This window comes from Brachyhypopomus gauderio, chromosome 1, assembly GCF_052324685.1.
Source record: "Brachyhypopomus gauderio isolate BG-103 chromosome 1, BGAUD_0.2, whole genome shotgun sequence".
Lineage (NCBI taxonomy): Eukaryota > Metazoa > Chordata > Actinopteri > Gymnotiformes > Hypopomidae > Brachyhypopomus > Brachyhypopomus gauderio.
Genome location: NC_135211.1, coordinates 51,900,208 through 51,921,633, shown reverse-complemented (window position 1 = coordinate 51,921,633; position 21,426 = coordinate 51,900,208). Strand labels below are relative to the sequence as shown.

Here is a 21,426-nt window from a genome sequence, read left to right as displayed (position 1 = left end):
TCAGGGTAAATGGATGATTTAATAGAAAAGTGCACAAACCAAAAACACGTGACATGATCCAAATGAAGGATATAATGACCAGCGGTCAACTGGTACAAAGACAAGTCATATATAGACAAACAAACGACCTTCAGGTGAGACGGATCGTGTTTAGAGCTTTGTGTGGAGTGTTGGGGAACGCAGCCACAGTAATCCATGGAAGGTGCACAACTAACCACAGTGTATCTGATGGCTTTGTCAAATTAAAAACATTGGGTAAAAAAGGGAAATATGTTCATCCTCTCTCAGGTGTTAATATTACCACTACATCTGAGGAGGTTTTATGTAGGCCTATTAATGCTGATCATTTCATTCAGTTAGTATATATAATAAATATTGGCTTTTCCAAAGTTATACAAAACCAAAAATAAATGCTAAAATTTTTCAAAATCATAACATTGACAGGAAGATGCTAACACTCATGATTCAACCTGCTGGTGTGTCATTTTTTAAATTAGTCACAAATACAGCACAGCAGCAGCTGGGAGGACCTGGCTGCTACCTGCCCTCTTATTATATTACATCTGAAAATGATACACACAGTAAACATAAGCACGCAATAGTAATGAGGCATCAAGGACCAAATCCCTTCAGTACCACACAGAATAATAAGCGAGGCTTTAATGAAGAGGCAAACATATCCTTTCAGTACTGGAACAGATAAATGTAATTATCAGCTTCAGCAGTGTGACACAGTCTGGACTTCAAAGTGGGGACCTGGACTATGGATTTCCCAATACAAATCTAAACAATCTCCACATGGTCTACGGGTATTGCAATCTATATGACCCTTACGCATCTGCAGTAAGGGTGATACAGTTTTATGAAGATTGAGTCTTCTGGGTTTTACTCTTGAGAGGTTTAATTAAGTGGGCCAGATCTTGTGACTATAACTCACATGTACATTAACAAACAACTGAATCTTCCCAAATTGTTAACATGGTCATGTGACCACTTTCTACAGTACAGCCAGTTTCTCAGTCTCCATGCCTGAGAGCTCAAACTGGATTTAGTTTAGATTTAGATCTCTTTAAAAAAAACAGACTTGGAAACAGTTACATTATGGTCCAAGTGCCTCATTTTGAGTTAGCTTTTATTCACAAAAAAAACTTTTCTCACAGATCCATTGTTCTGTCCAAAAGCACTCTCTGTCATTCCAGCCACTTTTGTTTGGCAAATCCAAAATCTCAGCACAGTGCTCATCAACTTCATTATTTGGTTCTCCCTCACACCAGAACCTGAAACCCAGAGAATCAGAATCAGATTCTAAACATTGTTGTTACACTTAATTTTTGCTCTTTATAGGTTAAAGCTACTAGATATTTAAGTGAGATTTACACTATAACAATAAGTATCTTTGAAAAACATTTTACAATATGCATGTCACCTTGTGATTCTGATATCATTCTCTTACCCAGTGGTCAGTGTTGTGATTCTACTCTCATTCTCTTACCCAGTGGTCAGTGCTGTGATTCTGATCTCATTCTCTTACCCAGTGGTCAGTGCTGTGATTCTGATCTCATTCTCTTACCCAGTGGTCAGTGCTGTGATTCTGATCTCATTCTCTTACCCAGTGGTCAGTGCTGTGATTCTGATCTCATTCTCTTACCCAGTGGTCAGTGCTGTGATTCTGATCTCATTCTCTTACCCAGTGGTCAGTGCTGTGATTCTGATCTCATTCTCTTACCCAGTGGTCAGTGCTGTGATTCAGCTCTCATTCTCTTACCCAGTGGTCAGTGTTGTGATTCTACTCTCATTCTCTTACTCAGTGGTCAGTGCTGTGATTCAGCTCTCATTCTCTTACCCAGTGGTCAGTGTTGTGATTCTGATCTCATTCTCTTACCCAGTGGTCAGTGCTGTGATTCTGATCTCATTCTCTTACCCAGTGGTCAGTGCTGTGATTCTGATCTCATTCTCTTACCCAGTGGTCAGTGCTGTGATTCAGCTCTCATTCTCTTACCCAGTGGTCAGTGCTGTGATTCTGATCTCATTCTCTTACCCAGTGGTCGGTGCTGTGATTCTGATCTCATTCTCTTACCCAGTGGTCAGTGCTGTGATTCTGATCTCATTCTCTTACCCAGTGGTCAGTGCTGTGATTCTGATCTCATTCTCTTACCCAGTGGTCAGTGCTGTGATTCAGCTCTCATTCTCTTACCCAGTGGTCAGTGCTGTGATTCTGATCTCATTCTCTTACCCAGTGGTCGGTGCTGTGATTCTGATCTCATTCTCTTACCCAGTGGTCAGTGCTGTGATTCTGATCTCATTCTCTTACCCAGTGGTCAGTGCTGTGATTCTGATCTCATTCTCTTACCCAGTGGTCAGTGCTGTGATTCTGATCTCATTCTCTTACCCAGTGGTCAGTGCTGTGATTCTGCTCTCATTCTCTTACCCAGTGGTCAGTGCTGTGATTCTGATCTCATTCTCTTACCCAGTGGTCAGTGCTGTGATTCTGATCTCATTCTCTTACCCAGTGGTCAGTGCTGTGATTCTGATCTCATTCTCTTACCCAGTGGTCAGTGCTGTGATTCTGATCTCATTCTCTTACCCAGTGGTCAGTGCTGTGCCATCCACCCATTTCCAGACTCCTTCTGTCTCTACATCAGTCAGTCCAATCCAAGCTCGACTGTTCCCCAGTTTCTGAATGATGAACTCCTGTCATTGTGATCACATGATACCAAAAATATACAGCTGATCAGAGCAATGCTCTCTCACACACACAATCTTTCTTTCTGTACCTCTCACTCTTTCTTTTTCTCTCTCTCTCTCTTTCTCTCTCTCTTTCTCTCACCTGTTCCTCTCTGCTGTTTATGATCACCAGGTCTGCACCTCTCTCTCTGCAGTCCTGTCTGCTCTCACTCCAGTTCTTCATCCCAGTAGACACGTAGTAGATACTGGAGCTGAAGTATCTCCATTTGGTTTTTTTGGCCTCATCTAGTCAGAGACAAAAATAACAAGAGCATAAACGTTTGCACACTTTGTATATCAAGAAATGATTTACATTCACTTACATTATTTTTCCATTTACTCACCAAGCTTATCTAGGATACCAGCTCTCTCTGTTAGTAACTGGTCTCTCTCTAACGTCAGGTTATAGTTACTGGTCTGAAACTGCACTCTCTCTGCAGAGAACTTGACCCACATCACTATGATGACAGTCAGCAGGAGAACACACAGCAGCCCCAGACACACTGCAGTCAGTCTGGAACATCTGCTCCCTGTGGTATTATTGTTGAAGATAGAAAAGCATGTCAGAATTCGGTACAAGTGTAAAATGATTTTAAAATGCATCAGTTGGTAAAACATCTATAAGAAGTGTCACGGTACGGCTGGCCCCCTACTGGTCGCCCCCGTGTACAGCGGGAGCTGTCCTGTCAATTGTTGCGTTATGTTCGTCCCTCGGGTGGGCGGAGCCCATGATCCGTCTCACCTGAGGGTCGTTTGTTTGCCTATATCTGTCTTGTCTTTGTATCAGTTGACCACTGGTTATTATATCCTTAATTTGGATCAGTTCACGGGTTTTGGTTTGCGCACTTTTCTATTAAATCATCCATTTACCCTGAGACTTGGCGTGATTGCTTCCATTTTATTTCACACTCCCTGCCCGTCACAAGAAGAGTGATATTGATTCCATAATAAGAACTTTTCCACAGAATTTGTACAGCAACTTCAATCTGTAATACTTATTTTTATTTTGTCTTTATTTTATCTATAAAATACATGTCACATGAGAGAACCAGTTTATGCTCCATAGAGTGTATCACCTGCATAGGAGGGACCCTGGGTGTAACAGATTTAATACAGAAACTCTGAAACATCTAGATCTAGTGTCAATATAATGGCTATTTAATAATATTTAAAAGAAGAATTGGGAAAAAAATATTTATTTCTCCTTTATAATTAATACAAACCGGATTCCAAAAAAGTTGGGACACTAAACAAATTGTGAATAAAAACTGAATGCAATCATGTGGAGATGGCAAATGTCAATATTTTATTCATAATAGAATATAGATGACAGATCAAAAGTTTAATCTGAGTAAATTTAACATTTTAAAGGAAAAATATGTTGATAAAAAATTTGACAGTGTCAACAAATCCCAAAAAATTTGGGACAATTAGCAATAAGTGGCTGGAAAAAGGAAATTGAGCATATGACGAAGAGCTGGAAGACCAATTAACACTAATTAGGTCAGTTGACAACATGATTGAGTATAAAAAGAACTTCTCAGAGTGTCAGTGTCTCTCTGAAGCCAAGATGGTAAGATGATCATCAATTCCACCATTGTTGTGCAGCAATACCAGAATGGTGATACCCAGTGTAAAATAGTAAAGACTTTTAAGTTATCATCATCAACCGTGTATAACATCATCAAAAGATTCAGAGAATCTGGAACAATCGCTGTGCGTAAGGGTATAGGCCATAAAACACAAGCTCAGACATTAGGGGAGTCATGGCCTTTCAGGGAAGACCCTGCATTTTTCAACAAGATAATGCCAGACCACATTCTGCACCAAGCACAACATCGTGGCTACGTAGGAGAAGGATCCTGGTACTGAAATGGCCTGCAGTCTAGATCTTTCACCTATAGAGAACATTTGACGTATCATAAAGAGGAAGGTGAGACAAAGAAGGCCCCAGACGTCTGGTGAGTGGTGTAAGAAGAAGGGGGGCATGCCATACCGTGGTAAAAATGGCCTTGTCCCAAGTTTTTTGGGATTTGTTGACGCCATGAAATTTTGAAACATATTTTTCCCTTAAAATGATACATTCTCTCAGTTTAACTTTTGATCTGTGATTTGTGCTCTATTCTGAATAAAATATTAGATGTTGGCATCTCCACATCACTGCATTCAGTTTTTATTCACAATTTGTTTAGTGTCCCAACTTTTTTATTTTTTGGAATCCGGTTGGTAACATTATTGGTTATATATTCATGTTTTCATATGATTTATTTATAATGCAATCATTCTGTATAATGTGGGGCTGCGCATTGTGAGGGTGATGTTATTCAGTAATGCAGAATAGAGAAGAGGTTGTGCTATTTGGTGTCTCTTGTGTAATAAGAGAACTGTAGAGCACCACTGTAGAGAACTGGTGCTGAAAAAGTCAGCGCGTGGGAGGAAACTCACCAACTCACTGCGCCTGTCCAAGCACCGCCTTTATTTTTGAGCATTTCATTTCTGAGTGATTAAAGGACTCATTAGCTTTGCTCATGGCAGTAAAGACGTGCCTGTACCACCCACTGCTCCTTCTTCCCTAACGCCCCTAGTGTTACATTATCTGGTGAATGTAGGGAAAACCTTATTATTTTTTTTATAGCTAACTTTTAAATATAATGTAATGAACACAGTTTTGTGGAAAAATGTAAACATGTAAAGGAGGATAAAAATACAGAGAGGGAGACGGAGACAGATGTTTCACATCTGTTTGTCACACCACAGAGTTGTAATAACGTTCATGTAAATGTGCTCTGAGCATCAATACATTAACATGAACACATTAGTACTGTAGCAGCTAACTCTATGTCCCACAGTAGAGAAGTCTGAACATTCTGATGCTGTAGGGACATATTTTCTTGAAAAAGAGGTTTTTAATAGCAATGGGATATTTCCTGATTAAATACATGTTAATTAAATTCTGGTTAACGTGAGGAAAACTTTTTAAATTTATTTTACATTTTTCATAGCTTGCCTTTTAAAATATATTGTAATACAAAACAGACAGACATGTATCACAGTTTTGTGGGAAAATATAAACATGTAAAGGAGGATAAAACACAAGAGGGAGACGGAGACAGATGTTTGATGTTTGTCACACCTGTTTTGTCAGGTTCCTTGGTGCTTCTGGCCTCAATAGGTTCCCCGTCGTCTTCGTTAACGTAAATGTCGTCATACGTGTTGTCCGCGCCTTCTGAATATGATTTCTTGTCTGCAAAAGCTTGTGAATTCTGATATATTTTGTCTCTCATCTCCATTCTGCTGTCTTCTTATATCCTGATCAGAAGTGTGAATCAGCTCAAATATAGCCAATTAAATTCTTCACACAAATAATCATACTCTACACAGCACTCCTAGACAGTGACTGGTAAAGAGAACAAAACCTTCTAAAGTTTGCTTTTGTCCTGAATACTTGCATCCTCATTTATTAATTTTGCTTCCTGCTTTTCTAAGATTTAGGGTAAAAACCCGAACACATGAGAACCTTGAAGGTCAATAGTTTGTGCCATTTGTGCATTTGGATACTTGAGATCAGACACAAACCATTCCTGCACACACTTGAGCAGAGATCAGTAATCCACAACCAGACCTGAGTTAAAATGCTGCATGATATCCTGAAGTTTAATTGCTACCATCATTCGTTCCAAACAGTGCTGAGCCAAGCAGTCTTATGATCTCAGTGCCATTACTGTAACATGTGCGCCTCTTTGGAATGTTCACTGTGCCACAGAGCAGATATCAACAAACTGGAAAATCCCCTCATTTCCTAATTTGTTCCTTATTTCCTCTTCTGCCTCGAAACCCGTGACTGCAGACACCCCTGTTGCACCACCGTTGCTCCACTCTGACAGAGACCCTGCATGGTTTTGACTGGTACTGAGCCTGAGTTCAGAGCATGCAGATTATTTGCTTACCTCTGCATTGGCCATCTCTTGCAAGAGGGAGGTTTTCTGCACTGCTTTTATTCTGGTAAAGAACAGAGACATTGAAGATCCATTGTCTGTCCTGGATGAGTTCAGACTAGTTGTTTGTCTTGCACACAGTACAAAACATGAACTGAGAGCAATGAGGCAAGAGGGAGAAAACACTTTTTCAACAAATGAATCGACTGATTAAACTGTAGATTAATAATGAGGCACACTGAGAAATTTTCATTGTGCTTTCCTTTGTTCGTACTTTCTTTAAATTACTTTAAATTAAACTTACGGCATTTCATCACCTTTTAGGGTTAAGGGCCTTGGTCAGGGCACCAACAGTATCAAATTGGCAGTGGTGAGGATTGACCTGGCAACCTCTAATCATTGGTCAACCACTGAGTTACCACTGCCCACAAGATGAGACAATTTTTTGATATGTACACATGATTTCATATTTTCTAACATCTTTGTTCACCTGTGGTGAATGTCAGTAATAAGAAAGTGCTGCACCTAAACTCAAGATGGACATGAAGTGAAACAAAGAATGCAGATAATAATACACACACTTAAATACACTGACAACAACAACAAGACACAAGTGCATGCAAACGATAACGAGGCAAGAGACAGGTGCGACGAATAACACAAACAATAAAGATGAACACACGAAGACCAAGACACACATGGAAACAACCATAGACGATCAAACAAAAACACGTGGATGGATTTCAAATGACATGGTGTCTGTGTAAAAATAGCATTTATTGAACTGCACAGAACAACATAGTACACCAACAAAAACATACACTGACATTTTTTGAGTGTAATAGTGATAGACTAAGTAAAAAATATATATTTTTTTAAAGAAAAGTTTTTTTTCTTTAACTCCTCTGTAAACGTACACTTTTGTTTCGGCATAGCCGTAGAACCGGCGGACACACGTGCTTTCGCTTGTAAACACTTGGGGGTAGACTGGCAGGCCCACGTTTTCTTCTTCACACACACACAATGCAAAGTACGTAGATAGATTTGAGAAGAAGGGCGTGACTAATTTGCGATACAGAGAAACCTGGAATGGAACGGAGTGACCATTCTAATCACAATGCACTGTACATGTATTATGTTTGAGGCAGTCGAACAAAATCCCAGATGATTTTGAAATTCCCCCTGGACATTATTTTAGGTCTCAAAAGTAGGACATGTCCGGGAAAAAGGGGACGTCTGGTCACCTTACACTAAGTGCCACGATTATGTGGCAGCTGCCACAAGGTGCCATTTCTGGGTGGCACAGTGGTCACTTTCGTGCTGCTTACATGTTACTTACAGGCCAAACAGGGACCGCACCCTTACAGAAAATTTAGCAGAAAGATGCACCTCCCAATGTCCTCTGAGATGTTTTGTGATTGGCCAGATGCAGTTTGATTAGCTCTGAGTTTGTTTGCTCATCCTAAGTATCCCGGATGCTTTCCCGACCCGAATTTCAACCTGAACCTGAATTTCGACCCGAACCTGATTTTCGACCCGAACCTGATTTTTGAACATAAATTTTAACTTTTAACTTTAAAATTTTAAATTTTTGCATACCTGAATGAATTTCACAGACTTATTTTCAAAAGATAATAATGGTTTCAGGTTCAGGTTCTGATGACACTGAAAAACCTTCATAGTTACCAGATACAGTTATCGGAAGAGCAGAGAAGAGCACAGCAAATACTCCCAGAATGCCATGTGCCTCTTCACAGACTTTATTTAGTATAAACTGTTGTAATTGGTTGATTTGTGTGTATGTACTTAGTTGAGTCAAGTCTTCTGTTTGTTTCAGAGACGTTTTACTGTCGTGATCTGCCTGTGATGAGTGTCTCCAGTTTCCCCTGTTGTAGTCATTTTGCTGTGTGAGTTTTGTTAAAGGCTTTGCCACTGAAATAATGTAGTTCTCCTGAAGCAGAAATATCTTCTTTTCTTCCATGTTGATGCTACAATAACTTGAAAAGACTAAACACATTATCAACCTTGTTGCAAAGCTTTTAGTAAATTAAACTTAAATTCAGCATTCATGCTAATTTGTACAGTCATTTTAGGATTGGAAGGGAATTTTCTTAACATTCAATTTAAAATAATATTCTTCTCGCATATCCAAAATAATTTTGCATCACAGTGGAAATCAACCCATTTTCCTACACTGACAGAATTCCCAGGTTTATAGCCAATAGCAGCACAATCTTCATTTCCTCTGTAGTTATTGGGTTCTCCTGCAAACCAGTACCTGAAAGCACACAGAGAATCAGAACATCCTATCTAAGTGACACCTGAGTTACAGGCTGAGAACAAGTAAGAAACTGCACGTTCTCTTCTGTGAAATCTTACTCAGTGGTCAGTACTGTGTCATCCACCCATTTCCAGACTTTCTCTGTGTCTCTGTCAGTCAGGCCGATCCACGTCATCTTATCCCCTTTGAACATCTCAAGAAAGGTCTGTTAAGAGTTGGCAATTATGACATTCTCAGTAAAATCTTTCTAATACACAAAACAACATAAGTTCTCTCTCTCACCTGTTCCTGTTTGCTGTTTATGATCACCAGGTCTGCTCCTCTGTCTCTGCAGTCCTGTCTGCTCTCACTCCAGCTCTTCTCTTCAGTAGAGATGTAGTAAATACTGGAGTTGGGGCACTTCCATTCGACATGGCTGGCTTCATTCATCCATTGCCAGACAAAGCAAGATGTAATGAGTGCATATAACACACACAGGGCATTGGCATCAAGTTGCAGTTCACACAGACTACGCACTGAAGTCTGAGAAGCCTCCTTCATTAACCTTGTGTTCCTGCAGCAGTGTTGCAGCTCTGCTGGAACTGACCTGTCAGCCTGGCGAACTTCACCGACAGCACTATGATGACAGTCAGCAGGAGAACACACAGCAGCCCCAGACACGCTGCAGTCAGTCTGGAACATCTGCTCCCTTCACTTACTAGTGAGGAGGAAAAACCACATTTATCTGATCTCCTTTGATGCGTACACGCAACATTCATTGCAAAATCAACATTTAAAGCCACATTACAAGTTTGGTAATGATCACCCACATCCAGACTTGCCATCGACTTTAACATTGGAGCCCCAGAACCTCTGGAGTGGTGCTTTGCAAAAGTATTGCAGTCAGCTTTCCTAGCAAACATTCCCAGAACTTTCCCTATACCTATTCTGGATGTAATATGAATTCAATCCTTATAAGTCAAACGTTATGAAAATATTTTCTAGAACTTCCTGATCAGACCTACTTTTGAGGTTTTGCACACAACACACACAGCATATAAAGATACATAGAGAGATTTCGTTCATGTTGAATCTTCTGCACTCTCGGTTGTGATTAAACATTCCTGGAACATTAATTTAAGGTTTTGTAGAATGATTGTCACGGTGACAGCTCCGGACCCCTCCCTGTGGGCGCGCCGCTACGTTGTCTGCGTGTCGTTATGTCCATGTTTGTACTTCCGTGGGCATGGGTCGTCTGTGAGCGTGTTCGTGGTATCACCTGTGCCTTGTCCCGAGGTCACGTGGGTCTGTGTAATTCACCTATTTAATGTGCGTTCGCGCAGTGTCTTGTGCTCGTCTTTGTCTAAAGTTTATGCCCGTGTAAGCACCAGCGTCAGCGTGCTTGCACCGTATGTGCTGAGCTTTGTGTATTTCTGTGAATTAAATGTTGTATGTTCATCCCCAGACGCTCGTCGTGTCTCCTCCTTCCTCCCGCACGTCAGCGTCACAGAAAGACGAGCCGTTACAGATGCCCGGATATGCCAAGCGAGCAAAGGGGAAGAAGAAAAGCCGACATCACCACGGTACTTTCCCAGTGCGGCGGCACGATGTCCCTGTCACCGAGCAGACCATGGAGCAGGACCCGTTCTGCGCGTACATGCTCTGCGTGGCGCAGGATGCGGAGGACGCAGAGATGGCAGAACACTTCCGCCAGACCGCGGTACGTGTGTGGAAGGAGAGAAACCCCCCATGTCCGTGGAACTGCCACCCCTTCAACGGGCATCTGCGAAAAAGAGGAAGACAGCGCACTGCTCTCGGTCTTCCCCGAGGAGGAGGAGACTGGTGAGTCGTTTCTGGTGGGTGCAGGCGCATTTTCCCTCACCCCTCCCGAGGATGAGTTCGGGGAAGCGCACTCTCCAAGCGAGGAGGAGGACGAGACCTACCCCCCGTCGGAGTGTTCCGAATCCACCGTAGACTACGGTGAGGCGGAGGGAGAAAACGAGGACACCAGCTCTCTTCCCTCCAGCCACACGTGCTCCACAGGGCGACACGACGCGGAGGAAGATGTCAGTCCTCCCCTGTCCGTATACTCGGCTCCTACCGTATATTACGGGGAGGGGGAGGACGCCAGCTGCCCTCCGTCCGTTTGTTTATCGCCCTTCATGAGCGAGGGCGAGAGCGAGGGGGTGGACAGCGCCTCGGGACGTTCTGGGAGCACCGTGCACCTTAGGAAGGAGGTTCCCCGGTCCCCCTCAGCAGCAAGTGGCATGGACTGTTCCCGCTGCCCGACCCCGGAGGAATCCATGTCGCTGGGTTGGAGCGTCTCCGAGAGCGAGGAGGAGATGGAGACGTCGGGGGGCGAGGTGAGGGCATCCCCAGGAACGCAGAAAGTCCCTGGCGTAGCCAGCGGCCCAAGGTGGGTGCGTCATGCGCCCATGGAGCCGCCGCGGACACCAGTCGGCGCACGGCACAAAGCCAGGACTCCAGTCGCGCCCAAAGGGAGGACCGGAGCTCCCCGAGGGAGGCCACCAGGAGCAAGGCCAGCGGGAGTCCCGAGCAGCGCAACGCGCGCGTGCGGTCGGAACACGATGACCGGAGGGAGCGATGCCATGGCTGCCTGTACCCTTATGTTTGTCTATTCCCCTGTGTCTCCCTAATTTCCATTTCCCATTTGTTCCTCTTGTGTTCCATGTTCCTGTGTGCGTGTGTGTGCTTGTGCCGTTGTTTAATGTATTCTTCCCTGTCTTCCCAGGGAGGGTGTGCTAGAGCTGTTCGCGGCGGTTCCCGCCGTCGGGGGTGACGGCTCTCGGAGGCTCGTGATCCCGGCGGCTCCGGACCTGCCCGTTGGTGTTGGTTCGGGGCTTTCCAGCTGCACGGGACGCTCCGGGAGTAGCGAGCCCCTGGCGGAGGGTTCTGTCACGGTGACAGCTCCGGACCCCTCCCTGTGGGCGTGCCGCTACATTGTCTGCGTGTCGTTATGTCCATGTTTGTACTTCCGTGGGCGTGGGTCGTCTGTGAGCGTGTTTGTGGTATCACCTGTGCCTTGTCTCGAGGTCATGTGGGTCTGTGTAATTCACCTATTTAATGTGCGTTCGCGCAGTGTCTTGTGCTCGTCTTTGTCTAAAGTTCATGCCCGTGTAAGCACCAGCGTCAGCGTGCTTGCACCGTATGTGCTGAGCTTTGTGTATTTCTGTGAATTAAACGTTGTATGTTCATCGCCAGACGCTCGTCGTGTCTCCTCCTTCCTCCCGCACGTCAGTGTCACAATGATGTTAAGTGGACACAGGGAACACTTCCAGAACATTGACAACATGTAGAGGGTTGTTAAAATATTCCACAAACATTGCCAGAACATTTGACCTGTAACTAATTAATCTAAACATTAAGCAAACTGAAAAAAATTTATAAAACGTTATTATTACTCTTATTTTAGTTAAACCATGATGAGGTGAGTGGCCATGTAACGTGCTGCCAAGGGGGGCGTGGCCACATGTGGGGGAAAGTAAACAGGTGTATGTAGTGACAAGACAAACAGTCAACTTTGACAATAGCACTTGGGGGACTGTACCACGTGGGCTAGTGCTGCGGGGGGCGTGTTATCATTGGAACGTAAAATTGTGTTCTTCCACAGCACATGAATGATCGTACAAATAAACCAGAGAAAAAGGAAAACATCATCAAAGACTTTCTGCCTTAATGATTCTAGAATAACCGTTTTACATTTTCATCTAAAAAGACGGTGACAAATTACTGTGAATGTTTTGGGTTGTGTCTCCTTAATGACAGACTGTCAGTTGACTGTATTTTGTGTATTCTGGTGCTGTACCCATGTCTGGTTACAATGGTTTTTCCACCTTGGACCATTTAATGGCTGATTGTGGATTTGCCCACAATAAACACTGCTTATCACCTGCATTCGTGTCCTGTCTCTTCACATATCCTTACACTGACTGAATGGGCACAACTTAATTTTATTTCTTGTGATGAAGCTTTAACCTCAGTTGAAATTAACCTCAGTACAGTACAGTGGGATTCCTGTAAGGAAATCATGCTTAATTCAGAAAACAACTTTCCAGTTAGTTGGCTGGTTGGTGACACAATGGTTGGTCAAGAATGCAGTCCCCACAACTATTTTGATTGAAAGTATAGCTTTGTTGCGGACAAAATCAGTAGAACTTTCTATTTTTACATGTAGAAATACAGGATATTGCTAAATTTCTGTTTTAACATGTTAGAGGAATGGTCCTACACACCGCAAGTGTGTCATTTTAGCAATGGAAAACACACTGAATTTAAGCAATATTCTCTGCATTATTTCCAGATGGTTTTAATATTAATACAATTATAATTTCATTTTTACGATCATTTTGTGAATAAAAACCACAGTGCAGCAATATAGTTTCACTTGCTAATGCATCATTTTGTACACTGCACATTACATTCAAATATTGGTTTTACTTGATGTTCTAATTATTTTCCAGAATATAGATTACATGTCTTGTAACTTTTTATTACCAGCCAAAAAACAATATTGTACTAGTAGAAAATGCTATTTCCATGATATGGTAATTTCTAATGCCACCTGCATGATGAGGTTGTGAGTTCCTCATGGTCTTGGGCTCCTCCGTTTCCTTGTTGGGGTCATGACCTTTGACAGTGTCCACACTCTCATAGATATCCACCACCATTTCCACTCGCTCTCCCCTCGTCTGCACCAAATTCTGAGACATGTCCTATCCATAGAGCTTCCCCCAAACACTGAATTACCATGCAAAAATCCACACACCACTATAAAAGTTCACTCCTCCTCTTGTGTGGTCTAATCACTGAGATGATGACAAACAAGGAAACCACAGAATGATGCAACTAGTCTAATATCAGGTCAAGATGTGAAGTCACATCAGCCATCATGTGCCATGCACTTTCTTACACTTTTGCATACTTTTTAATTTAATAGTTTACAGTTCCATCCTCCAGCTATTCATAGTTAATGGCTGTAGAGTGCTGCACTTGGAAGACCAAGTGGTGGAATGAGTAAGTAAATAAAGAATAAATTGAGGCAGGTAAAACAATTAGGGCATATGGAAAAAAACTAGGCAGGTTATCGTGATCCTCATTGAACTAAATTGCTGACACTGTAACAGGCGATGGCTGGAGTGTGATGGGTGCCGTGATTGGGGGCATGATGGGCCAGTTGTGATCCTGTTGTGAGAACACACCCCTGTGTGGCACCCATACAAATCATCTGGGTTCCTGAGGTGAACTTCTCCCTGCCAATCAGGAAGTTGGTGATCCATTGGCAGGTTGAAGCGGGCACGCTAAGTTTGATGGGTCTGCTAAGTAGTCATGCTGAGAGATTGTATTAAATGCCGAGCTGAAATTTAAAAACAAGGTAAGATGATCTTTAATTAGTTTGAAGGATTAGGTGAAGGCCCATGTTCACCATGCTGCACACACACCTTTCGGCCTCTTACGCAAATTGCAGTGTGTGTGTATGGATTTTTGTGTCTAGGTGCTCATCCTTCTCACAGATCTTCAGTACAGGCTGAGTGGGTTGTCAGGTGTGAATGAAGTGTGAATTGAGGTTGAATAGGTGCGTGGTGCTGGACTTTTCGAACCTGCAGTAGAAGGTGTTAAGGTCGTCAGCCAGCGAATGATCTCCCATTGTCTAAAGGTTTTGGCCTTTTGTAGCTGGTGATGTCCTGCAGACTTTTCCAAATGGTTGATGGTTCATTAGTGGACATCATTCTTCATGGCTTGTCTGAGAAACATTTCTTGGCCACTTTGATTTCTTCATTCAGTGAATTTCTTGCCTGATTGTACAGTGACAGATCTTCAATCCAAAATCAAATCACAATGTATTTATATAGCGCTTTTTACAACAGTTGTTGTCACAAAGCCTCTTTACAAATGTCCGAGTCCAATCCCCCAGTGAGAAAGCCAAGGGTGACAGTGGCAAGGATAAACTCCCTAAGAGCATGAGGAAGAAACCTTGAGAGGAACCAAGACTCTGGGGGGGGAGCCCATCCTCCTCTGGCCGACGCCGGTCACCATAACAGCAATTAGAGAGATACATAAATAAAGAACTGATGGGAATGGTGAATGGGTGGGCAGTCATGGCCTGGTGGTTAGGGAACTGGTCTTGTGACCAGAGGGTCATGGGTTCAATTCCCAGACCTGAGGCCATAACTGTGGTGCCCCTGAGCAAGGCCCTCAATTGTATAATTGTATAAAAATGAGATAAAAATGTAAGTTGCTCTGGATAAGGGTGTCTGCCAAATGCCATAAATGAATGATAAATAATTCTCATCTTTGTGTGCATTTATATACATGTGTTCTCAATGTAGAGAGCTGATATAAAAAAGCATGCAGTCTTGAAGTCTTCAACCTCGTTAGTCTACCTCTTCACACTACAGATTACAGGTCACATTTCAGTTTCTGCCTGTATGTTTGGAAAAGATAACCTGGACAGTTTGTTAGCTCTGTTAAAGTCCCCCAATATGATGACAAAAATATATATATAACTATATCTTTGAATTAAAATGCAATATGTAACATTGCATTTTAAGTCAAAGATAAAATGTTATAAAGTTTTTTTAGTTAAGTTGAATTTGTAGTTTGTCTTTTTACGGCCACCAACTCCTCTTCCCTAACCTGTCCAGCACACAGTAATCATCAGTACTGCTTTTTGACAAACATCTGTGTCCTTCATTGTCCCCAGTTCCAAACTTTTCTGCATTTGAGAGGTCTCTCTAAGAGCCGAACCAGGCCATATGCTTCTGTTCTCTCCCTCTTACAAGCGCCGAGTTGCCATGGGTTGGAAACACCCTGACCTGAAGGAGAGTTACATCACTCAGACAGGAAATCCCAATGGCACAATTCTGAGTGTAGTGACTTCCCTCTTCCAACATACTTCCCTTATACACTAAGACAGGTAGTATGTCCTGGCAGTTCTGGTAATGTTCAGGTAACGAAAGGCACTTCAGAGATGTGTATGAAAGTCAACTGAGGACTTGAAAACATACAATGGGCATTGGGCATACAACAATACAAGAATCTGTACAAAACACAAATCACAGCATGAACACAAAATATGAACACAATAAACTAGATCCAGAGGGCAAAAGTCTTTAAGTCTGAATCCCGAGGTAACTTCTTCTGGTTATTTATATTGAATATTTCATGTTAAAGAGTAATAAATAAAATGAAATTTCACGTCGTGTTTTTTTTTACTGCATTGACATTTTTACTACCTCTAGATATAGACTATAGTAGTAGGCTATAGACTGATCCAGTGTTGTACAATACCGGAACCCTTTGTTGATGCATGAACTGGGGACCAAAAACACAGACGAACCGATGTGTGTAAACTTCACAACTGTCCTCCATAAACACGACACGTGCACAGGATCGATTTCAAGCAACAAAAATGGCAAGCAGTTTATATATAGTCTATCTTAGATGTGAGAATAAACACGACTTGTGTGTCTCGTACGCTCACGCGTTTCTTCTCTTGTTTTAGCCAAAAGCGGCGAAAGGGAAGGGAGCGGTGGAGAAAAAGGTTGTACATCCATACAGCAGAAAAGCAAAGTACCTAGCCAGAGCAGCTATCAAACAAGAAAGAAGAGAAAAGTAAGTTACGCTCCTTCTTAGTGAAATAAACGCTACTGGCTGTCAGTCAAGTTAAGAAAGCACCTAGTCTATATAGTGGGGACAGCTTACCCAGATCTTCGTATGTTAGCTAGCTAAACTGTACAATGTAATTTAGAGCCAGTTGTGCGACTCGATAACGTGCCTGAGACGATAAATCAATTAACTATACTGAAAATTATACACAAGTCATTATCTCAAATTATCTTTAATTAAGAAATGTTAATACAGAAAAGTATGTACAGTGCATCAACGCGGCGTGGAGGCGATCAGCCTGTGGCACTGCTGAGGTGTTATGGAAGCTCAGGTAGCTTTGATAGCTGCCTTCAGCTCGTCTGCATTATTGGGTCTTGTGTGTCTCATCTTCCTCCTGACAATACCCCATAGATTCTCTACGGGGTTTAGGTCAGGTGAGTTTGCTGGCCCATCAAGCACAGTGATACTGTGGTTACTATTGAGAGTGTGGACAGGTGCCAAGTCCTGCTGGAAAATTAAATTGAAAATGAAATGAAATCTCCAGAAAGCTTGTCGGCAGAGGGGAGCATGAAGTGCTCTAAAATGTCCTGGTAGACGGCTGCACTGACTTTGGTCTTGATACAACACAATGGACCTACAGCAGCAGATGACATGGGTCCTCAAACCATCACTGACTGGAAACTTCACACTAGACCTCAAGCAGCTTGGATTGTGTGCCTCTCCACTCTTCCTCCAGACTCTGGGACCTTGACTTCCAAATGAAATTCAGAATTTACTTTCTTCTGAAAACAACACTTTGGACCACTGAGCAACAGTTATTTCTCTCCTTGGCCCAGGTAAGACATTTCTGGAGTTGTTTCTTGGTCATGAGTGGCTTGACACAAGGAATGTGACAGTTGTAGCCCACGTCCTGGATACGTCCGTGTGTGGTGACTCTTGAAGCACTGACTCCAGCATCAGTCCACAACTTGTGAATCTCCCCCAAAGTTTTGAATGGCCTTTTCTTGACAATCCCCTCAAGGCTGCGGTTATCACGGTTGCTTGTGCGCCTCTTTATTCCACACTTTTCCTTCCACTCAACGTGGATACAGCACTCTGTGAACAGCCTTCTTCTTTAGCAATGACGTTTTGTATCTTACCCTCCTTGTGAAGTGTGTCAGTGCCTTCTGGACGTCTGTCAAGTCAGCAGTCTTCCCCATGATTGTGTAGCCAACTGAACCAGATTAAGGAACCATTTTAAATGCTTTGGATGCCTTTGCAGGTGTTTTGTGTTAATTATTCAAATTTTCTGACACTAATGACAAAACAAATCTATATATTAAAATTTTATTATATTTTATTTTATTAATTTATATTTATATATATATATATATGTTTGTCATGAATCTATATAATATATGCGTTTCACTTTTTGTATTGAATTACTGAAATAAATTAACTTCTTGATGTTATTCAAATTTTTTGAGATGCATTCACGCACTGCAACCCCAGCCATGAACACTTTCACCTGAAAACATCACGTTTGACTGCTCTGTCCAATCAGGTGGAGACATGGCTTCACTACTAGATGTAAGAAATCACCTAGTAGGTGAGAAAATTTTTAGTAATGTTTGTTGAATGTCCAGTACCTCTCTTTTTCTCTTTGCAGGTTAAAAAGTGAAAAGGCCCAGCATTTAAATCTAATCAGTAAGTAATACGTCTAATACACTTCCTCTTAATTTGCTTTTGATGATCAGAGACATAATGGGTGCTGCAGTAACAGTGTCAGACTGGTTGTATACAAGTCATGTGAAATAAGTACATTTTGCCTCATCTTTTTTCTGCAACTTGTTTTCAAATACCGTTGTATTAAACCCAGTTCCACACCCCTCTCCCCTTGCAATGTTGCGGTTTATGTAAGCATTGCTATGAAGGTGATGAGCTTGTACGGTCACTTATCTGATGTTTGAGATATTTCAGCTAATGTAGGCTGCATTACAGTACACTACCTTTCTTGATTTGGTGTGGGTTCTATATTTGGAATCTATTCTATTCAAACAGTTAATTATCTCTGTGTGTACAAGTGTAATAAATGTGTCTTTAAGAGTGCGTGTGGTGTCATGTAGAGCAGGGGATCCCATCCCTAATCTACAAATTATACTTCAAATGCACATTTACTTCAAACACATCCATGTAGATGCTGCTGCAGACCTTGATTGACTGGATCATGTGCATTAGATCTGTTCTTTCCTGGGCAGTAGGTCTCCTGGGCAGGGGTCAGGCAGCCCTGTTTGAGTCAGCTTCATCGGTTTCCTCTATTTTCCACAGGGGAAAAGCTGTTGTGGTTCCAAAGTCAGTTGGACTCTGAAAAATTAGAGTATTCTAAGCAAGATGCTTGTGAGATCATTGAGAGGTAAGACCACAGACTGGTACTATCCAATGGAAGGTTTGCATGACCTTTGCCTCCTCCAGGCAGGGCGAGATAAAATCATGTGGATGACGCCGCTTTCTTGTGGCTCCCCTCAGGTACCTGCGTCGCTTTGACGGTGAGCTGGAGCAGATCGAGCTGGCGAATAGCATCAAAGGCCGTCAGGGCCGCCTCCACGGCTCCAGGGAGGCCATCGTGAGGCAGACCATCGAGAGAGAGAGGGACCAGTACGAAGGCGCTGGCTTTGGTAGGTTGTGATTCGCCATACCTTCCCTTTGGGTTAATCACCGATCCGGCAAGTAGATACATGTAACCTGTGAGTGACCCAGAGGTAACTCCTGGTTATCTGGTTTCAAAGAGGGTCGAATCTGTTCAAGCTTTAACAAGATATTATATGGCTAAAGTTATTTGCTTGCTAGCGGCCATGGTCAGCAATAGGCTTCTGGTTATGTAGCTAACCTATTTAACTTGATAGCAACTGTGGTTGGTTTGAAGGGATATCTGAATAAAGATGCAGTAGTACCGAAAAACATCGTCATGGACATTGACAATTAAACTGAAGCTGTATGACAATAAATATGAACAGCCAATTAAACTGTGAAGCTATGATTGCCTTTGAGCCTATGCTAAATGGATAAAAGATCAGTCACTAAGTGGAATTATTTCAAGTGTAATCAGACCTTTCTGATTGGCTGTTCTAACTTCTTTTTTTCCAACAGAGATCCCGGATATAATCAACTCGAAACATCTGAAAACATTCAGGTAAGAATATTATCAGATTCTTCCTATAAAGAAAGTGTTATGAAATTCTGTGGAACCTTGATTTTCCCTTGTGTATAAAGAAATGGGGATCAAATACTAGATTAGCAGGAGATGATGTACTAGAACTTTGAAAGCAATAAAATTTTGCTTAAAATTGGATTTTTAATCATATTTTCTTAGGCTTTTGTTTGTAGGCCAACAGCAGAGGATTTTGGCCAGTCTGGCTGTAGGTATCTGCTCCACTGCTTGAAGACTCAGGTCTTCAGCTAATTACATAGGTGTTCTCCTAAAAACACAATCAGCAGTCCTTTGCGGAGATGCTTGGCCTGCCCTTATGTCTGGGCTCCTAGTCCCGAGTAATTTCAGAAGATGATTCACTACAGCCTCGTTCGTTGAAGTACACATGTGGGACAATTAATGAATCCATGAGGCTCACGAATCCCAGAATCGTCCGGCACATATTACCAAGCGTCTGTTCGGTTGTTTAACAGGGAGTGGAATGGCGACCTCAAGAAACTGCCCAACCTCAAGATGCGGAAGGTTTCGTCAAAAAGGCTGAAGGGCAGAAACACGGCAGCTCAAGAGCCGCACGGCGAGGATGAGGAGTGCACGAGTGGTGAGGAAGACGATGCGTCTCTGGACTCTGGTGGAGAACTGGAAGACAACCTCGCAGAATGAGGTCATGTGGCTGTCCTGTTCAGTATGGACGACGTCTCTACATGAAGGGGACGAGTGTGAGATGCTAAGGACATCAAGAAGGGTGTGTGTGCACAGGCTAGCAAGTAAAATATGAAGTCTTCAGGTCTTTCCGTAACGCTCAGTGTTTGTTCCACCCTGTCACAATGTTTATCTCTGGCAGGTGTGTCAAGTTATAGACCTATAAAACCTCCAATCAAAGCAAGAAGAAGAAAAACTCCAAGCTGATCTGATTCATTTAAAGATTTATTACACTGCCTGGTCCTGTTTACTTCCTCTCAGCCAATGAATCCATCCACGACTTCCCCATTATTCCCAGGGATGAGAAGCTCACAGCTCGTGTATTTTGTTATGGGCTTAATAATTTTTGTCAAATCAAGGTTACTACAGGTGCTGAAAACACTCCATATTCTAAAAATGCATAGGATTGACCAACACAGCGCCGTTAAAATGTCAAGTGACATTCAAATAAAACATGGGGTCAGACTATTTACATTTAATTGAAAATGTACCAATAACACAGACCACCACCAGCTCTCTGTGTAGCTGTTGAAGGTTTCTGTTAACTTCCTTAATAAAAACACATGCTAAATCAAATTATTAAGCAGATTCCTTTAAAAGTCTCTTATAATTGAACTGTCACTGAGAATTTGTGGGTAGCATATAATAAATCTAAAAAACGAATGCGTATGGAGCACCACAAAGATTTTTCTTTTTAACAATCTTCTGTGTCTTAATAATTTCTCAGTGTTTCAGTGGTTAAGTTTGCATTCACAACGTGTTTCTGGGGTATAGGATCCGTTCCAGCCACTACTGGGACAGAGGGTTGTTATAGTCCAGTCCTTTATGCTAAATCCTCTAATGTACCATGTAAAGGAGACAGATCATGGTTCAGAATTGCAATTAGTGTGAGGAGTGAAACAGATGGTCTTTCAGTACTTCTGGAATTAGAATTAGTACTTCTAGAAAATGTTAAACAAAAAAATACATTAGACATCTTGAGACATTAAGTCACA

At 42.3% G+C, this 21,426-nt stretch overlaps 3 protein-coding genes across 4 annotated transcripts; 1 reads left to right on the top strand and 2 right to left on the bottom strand.

Moving 5' to 3' along the window:
- Positions 1-6,405, bottom strand: LOC143525159 (CD209 antigen-like protein C). The gene is made up of 5 exons (XM_077018746.1): positions 5,858-6,405; positions 3,069-3,254; positions 2,828-2,970; positions 2,585-2,691; positions 1-1,277 (listed from the first exon to the last, which is right to left on the bottom strand). The coding sequence occupies exons 1-5, from the start codon at positions 6,012-6,014 to the stop codon at positions 1,133-1,135; spliced, it is 738 nt and encodes a 245-aa protein (XP_076874861.1). The 5' UTR covers positions 6,015-6,405; the 3' UTR covers positions 1-1,132.
- Positions 6,406-7,419: 1,014 nt separating this feature from the next.
- Positions 7,420-13,877, bottom strand: LOC143525166 (CD209 antigen-like protein D). 2 transcript variants are annotated; one of them, XR_013133583.1, is made up of 5 exons: positions 9,945-10,368; positions 9,527-9,637; positions 9,223-9,359; positions 9,039-9,145; positions 7,420-8,937 (listed from the first exon to the last, which is right to left on the bottom strand). XR_013133583.1 is itself a non-coding variant. In XM_077018758.1 (5 exons), the coding sequence occupies exons 1-5, from the start codon at positions 13,647-13,649 to the stop codon at positions 8,778-8,780; spliced, it is 663 nt and encodes a 220-aa protein (XP_076874873.1). In that variant the 5' UTR covers positions 13,650-13,877; the 3' UTR covers positions 7,420-8,777. The 2 variants fall into 2 exon arrangements, 1 of the variants encoding a protein (XP_076874873.1); XM_077018758.1 differs by lacking the exon at positions 9,945-10,368 and adding an exon at positions 13,502-13,877.
- Positions 13,878-16,228: 2,351 nt separating this feature from the next.
- Positions 16,229-21,007, top strand: tma16 (translation machinery associated 16 homolog). The gene is made up of 7 exons (XM_077018702.1): positions 16,229-16,351; positions 16,442-16,551; positions 18,194-18,231; positions 18,853-18,937; positions 19,051-19,199; positions 19,672-19,714; positions 20,206-21,007. The coding sequence occupies exons 1-7, from the start codon at positions 16,349-16,351 to the stop codon at positions 20,390-20,392; spliced, it is 615 nt and encodes a 204-aa protein (XP_076874817.1). The 5' UTR covers positions 16,229-16,348; the 3' UTR covers positions 20,393-21,007.
- Positions 21,008-21,426: the final 419 nt, after the last annotated feature.

Bases quoted from the DNA above. Each gene is read 5' to 3' on its own strand.
- LOC143525159 (XM_077018746.1), bottom strand. From the start codon at position 6,014: ATGGAGATGAGAGACAAAATATATCAGAATTCACAAGCTTTTGCAGAC. The intron at 3,255-5,857 runs GTGTGACAAACA...ATAATACCACAG, and splicing joins CAAGGAACCTGACAAAACAG to GGAGCAGATGTTCCAGACTG. The intron at 2,692-2,827 runs GTGAGAGAAAGA...TCACAATGACAG, and splicing joins TAAACAGCAGAGAGGAACAG to GAGTTCATCATTCAGAAACT.
- LOC143525166 (XM_077018758.1), bottom strand. From the start codon at position 13,649: ATGTCTCAGAATTTGGTGCAGACGAGGGGAGAGCGAGTGGAAATGGTG. The intron at 9,638-13,501 runs GTGGCATTAGAA...CCTCCTCACTAG, and splicing joins CTCACAACCTCATCATGCAG to TAAGTGAAGGGAGCAGATGT. The intron at 8,938-9,038 runs GTAAGATTTCAC...GTGTGCTTTCAG, and splicing joins GACACAGTACTGACCACTGA to GTACTGGTTTGCAGGAGAAC.
- tma16 (XM_077018702.1), top strand. The intron at 18,938-19,050 runs GTAAGACCACAG...GGCTCCCCTCAG, and splicing joins GCTTGTGAGATCATTGAGAG to GTACCTGCGTCGCTTTGACG. The intron at 19,200-19,671 runs GTAGGTTGTGAT...TTTTTCCAACAG, and splicing joins GTACGAAGGCGCTGGCTTTG to AGATCCCGGATATAATCAAC.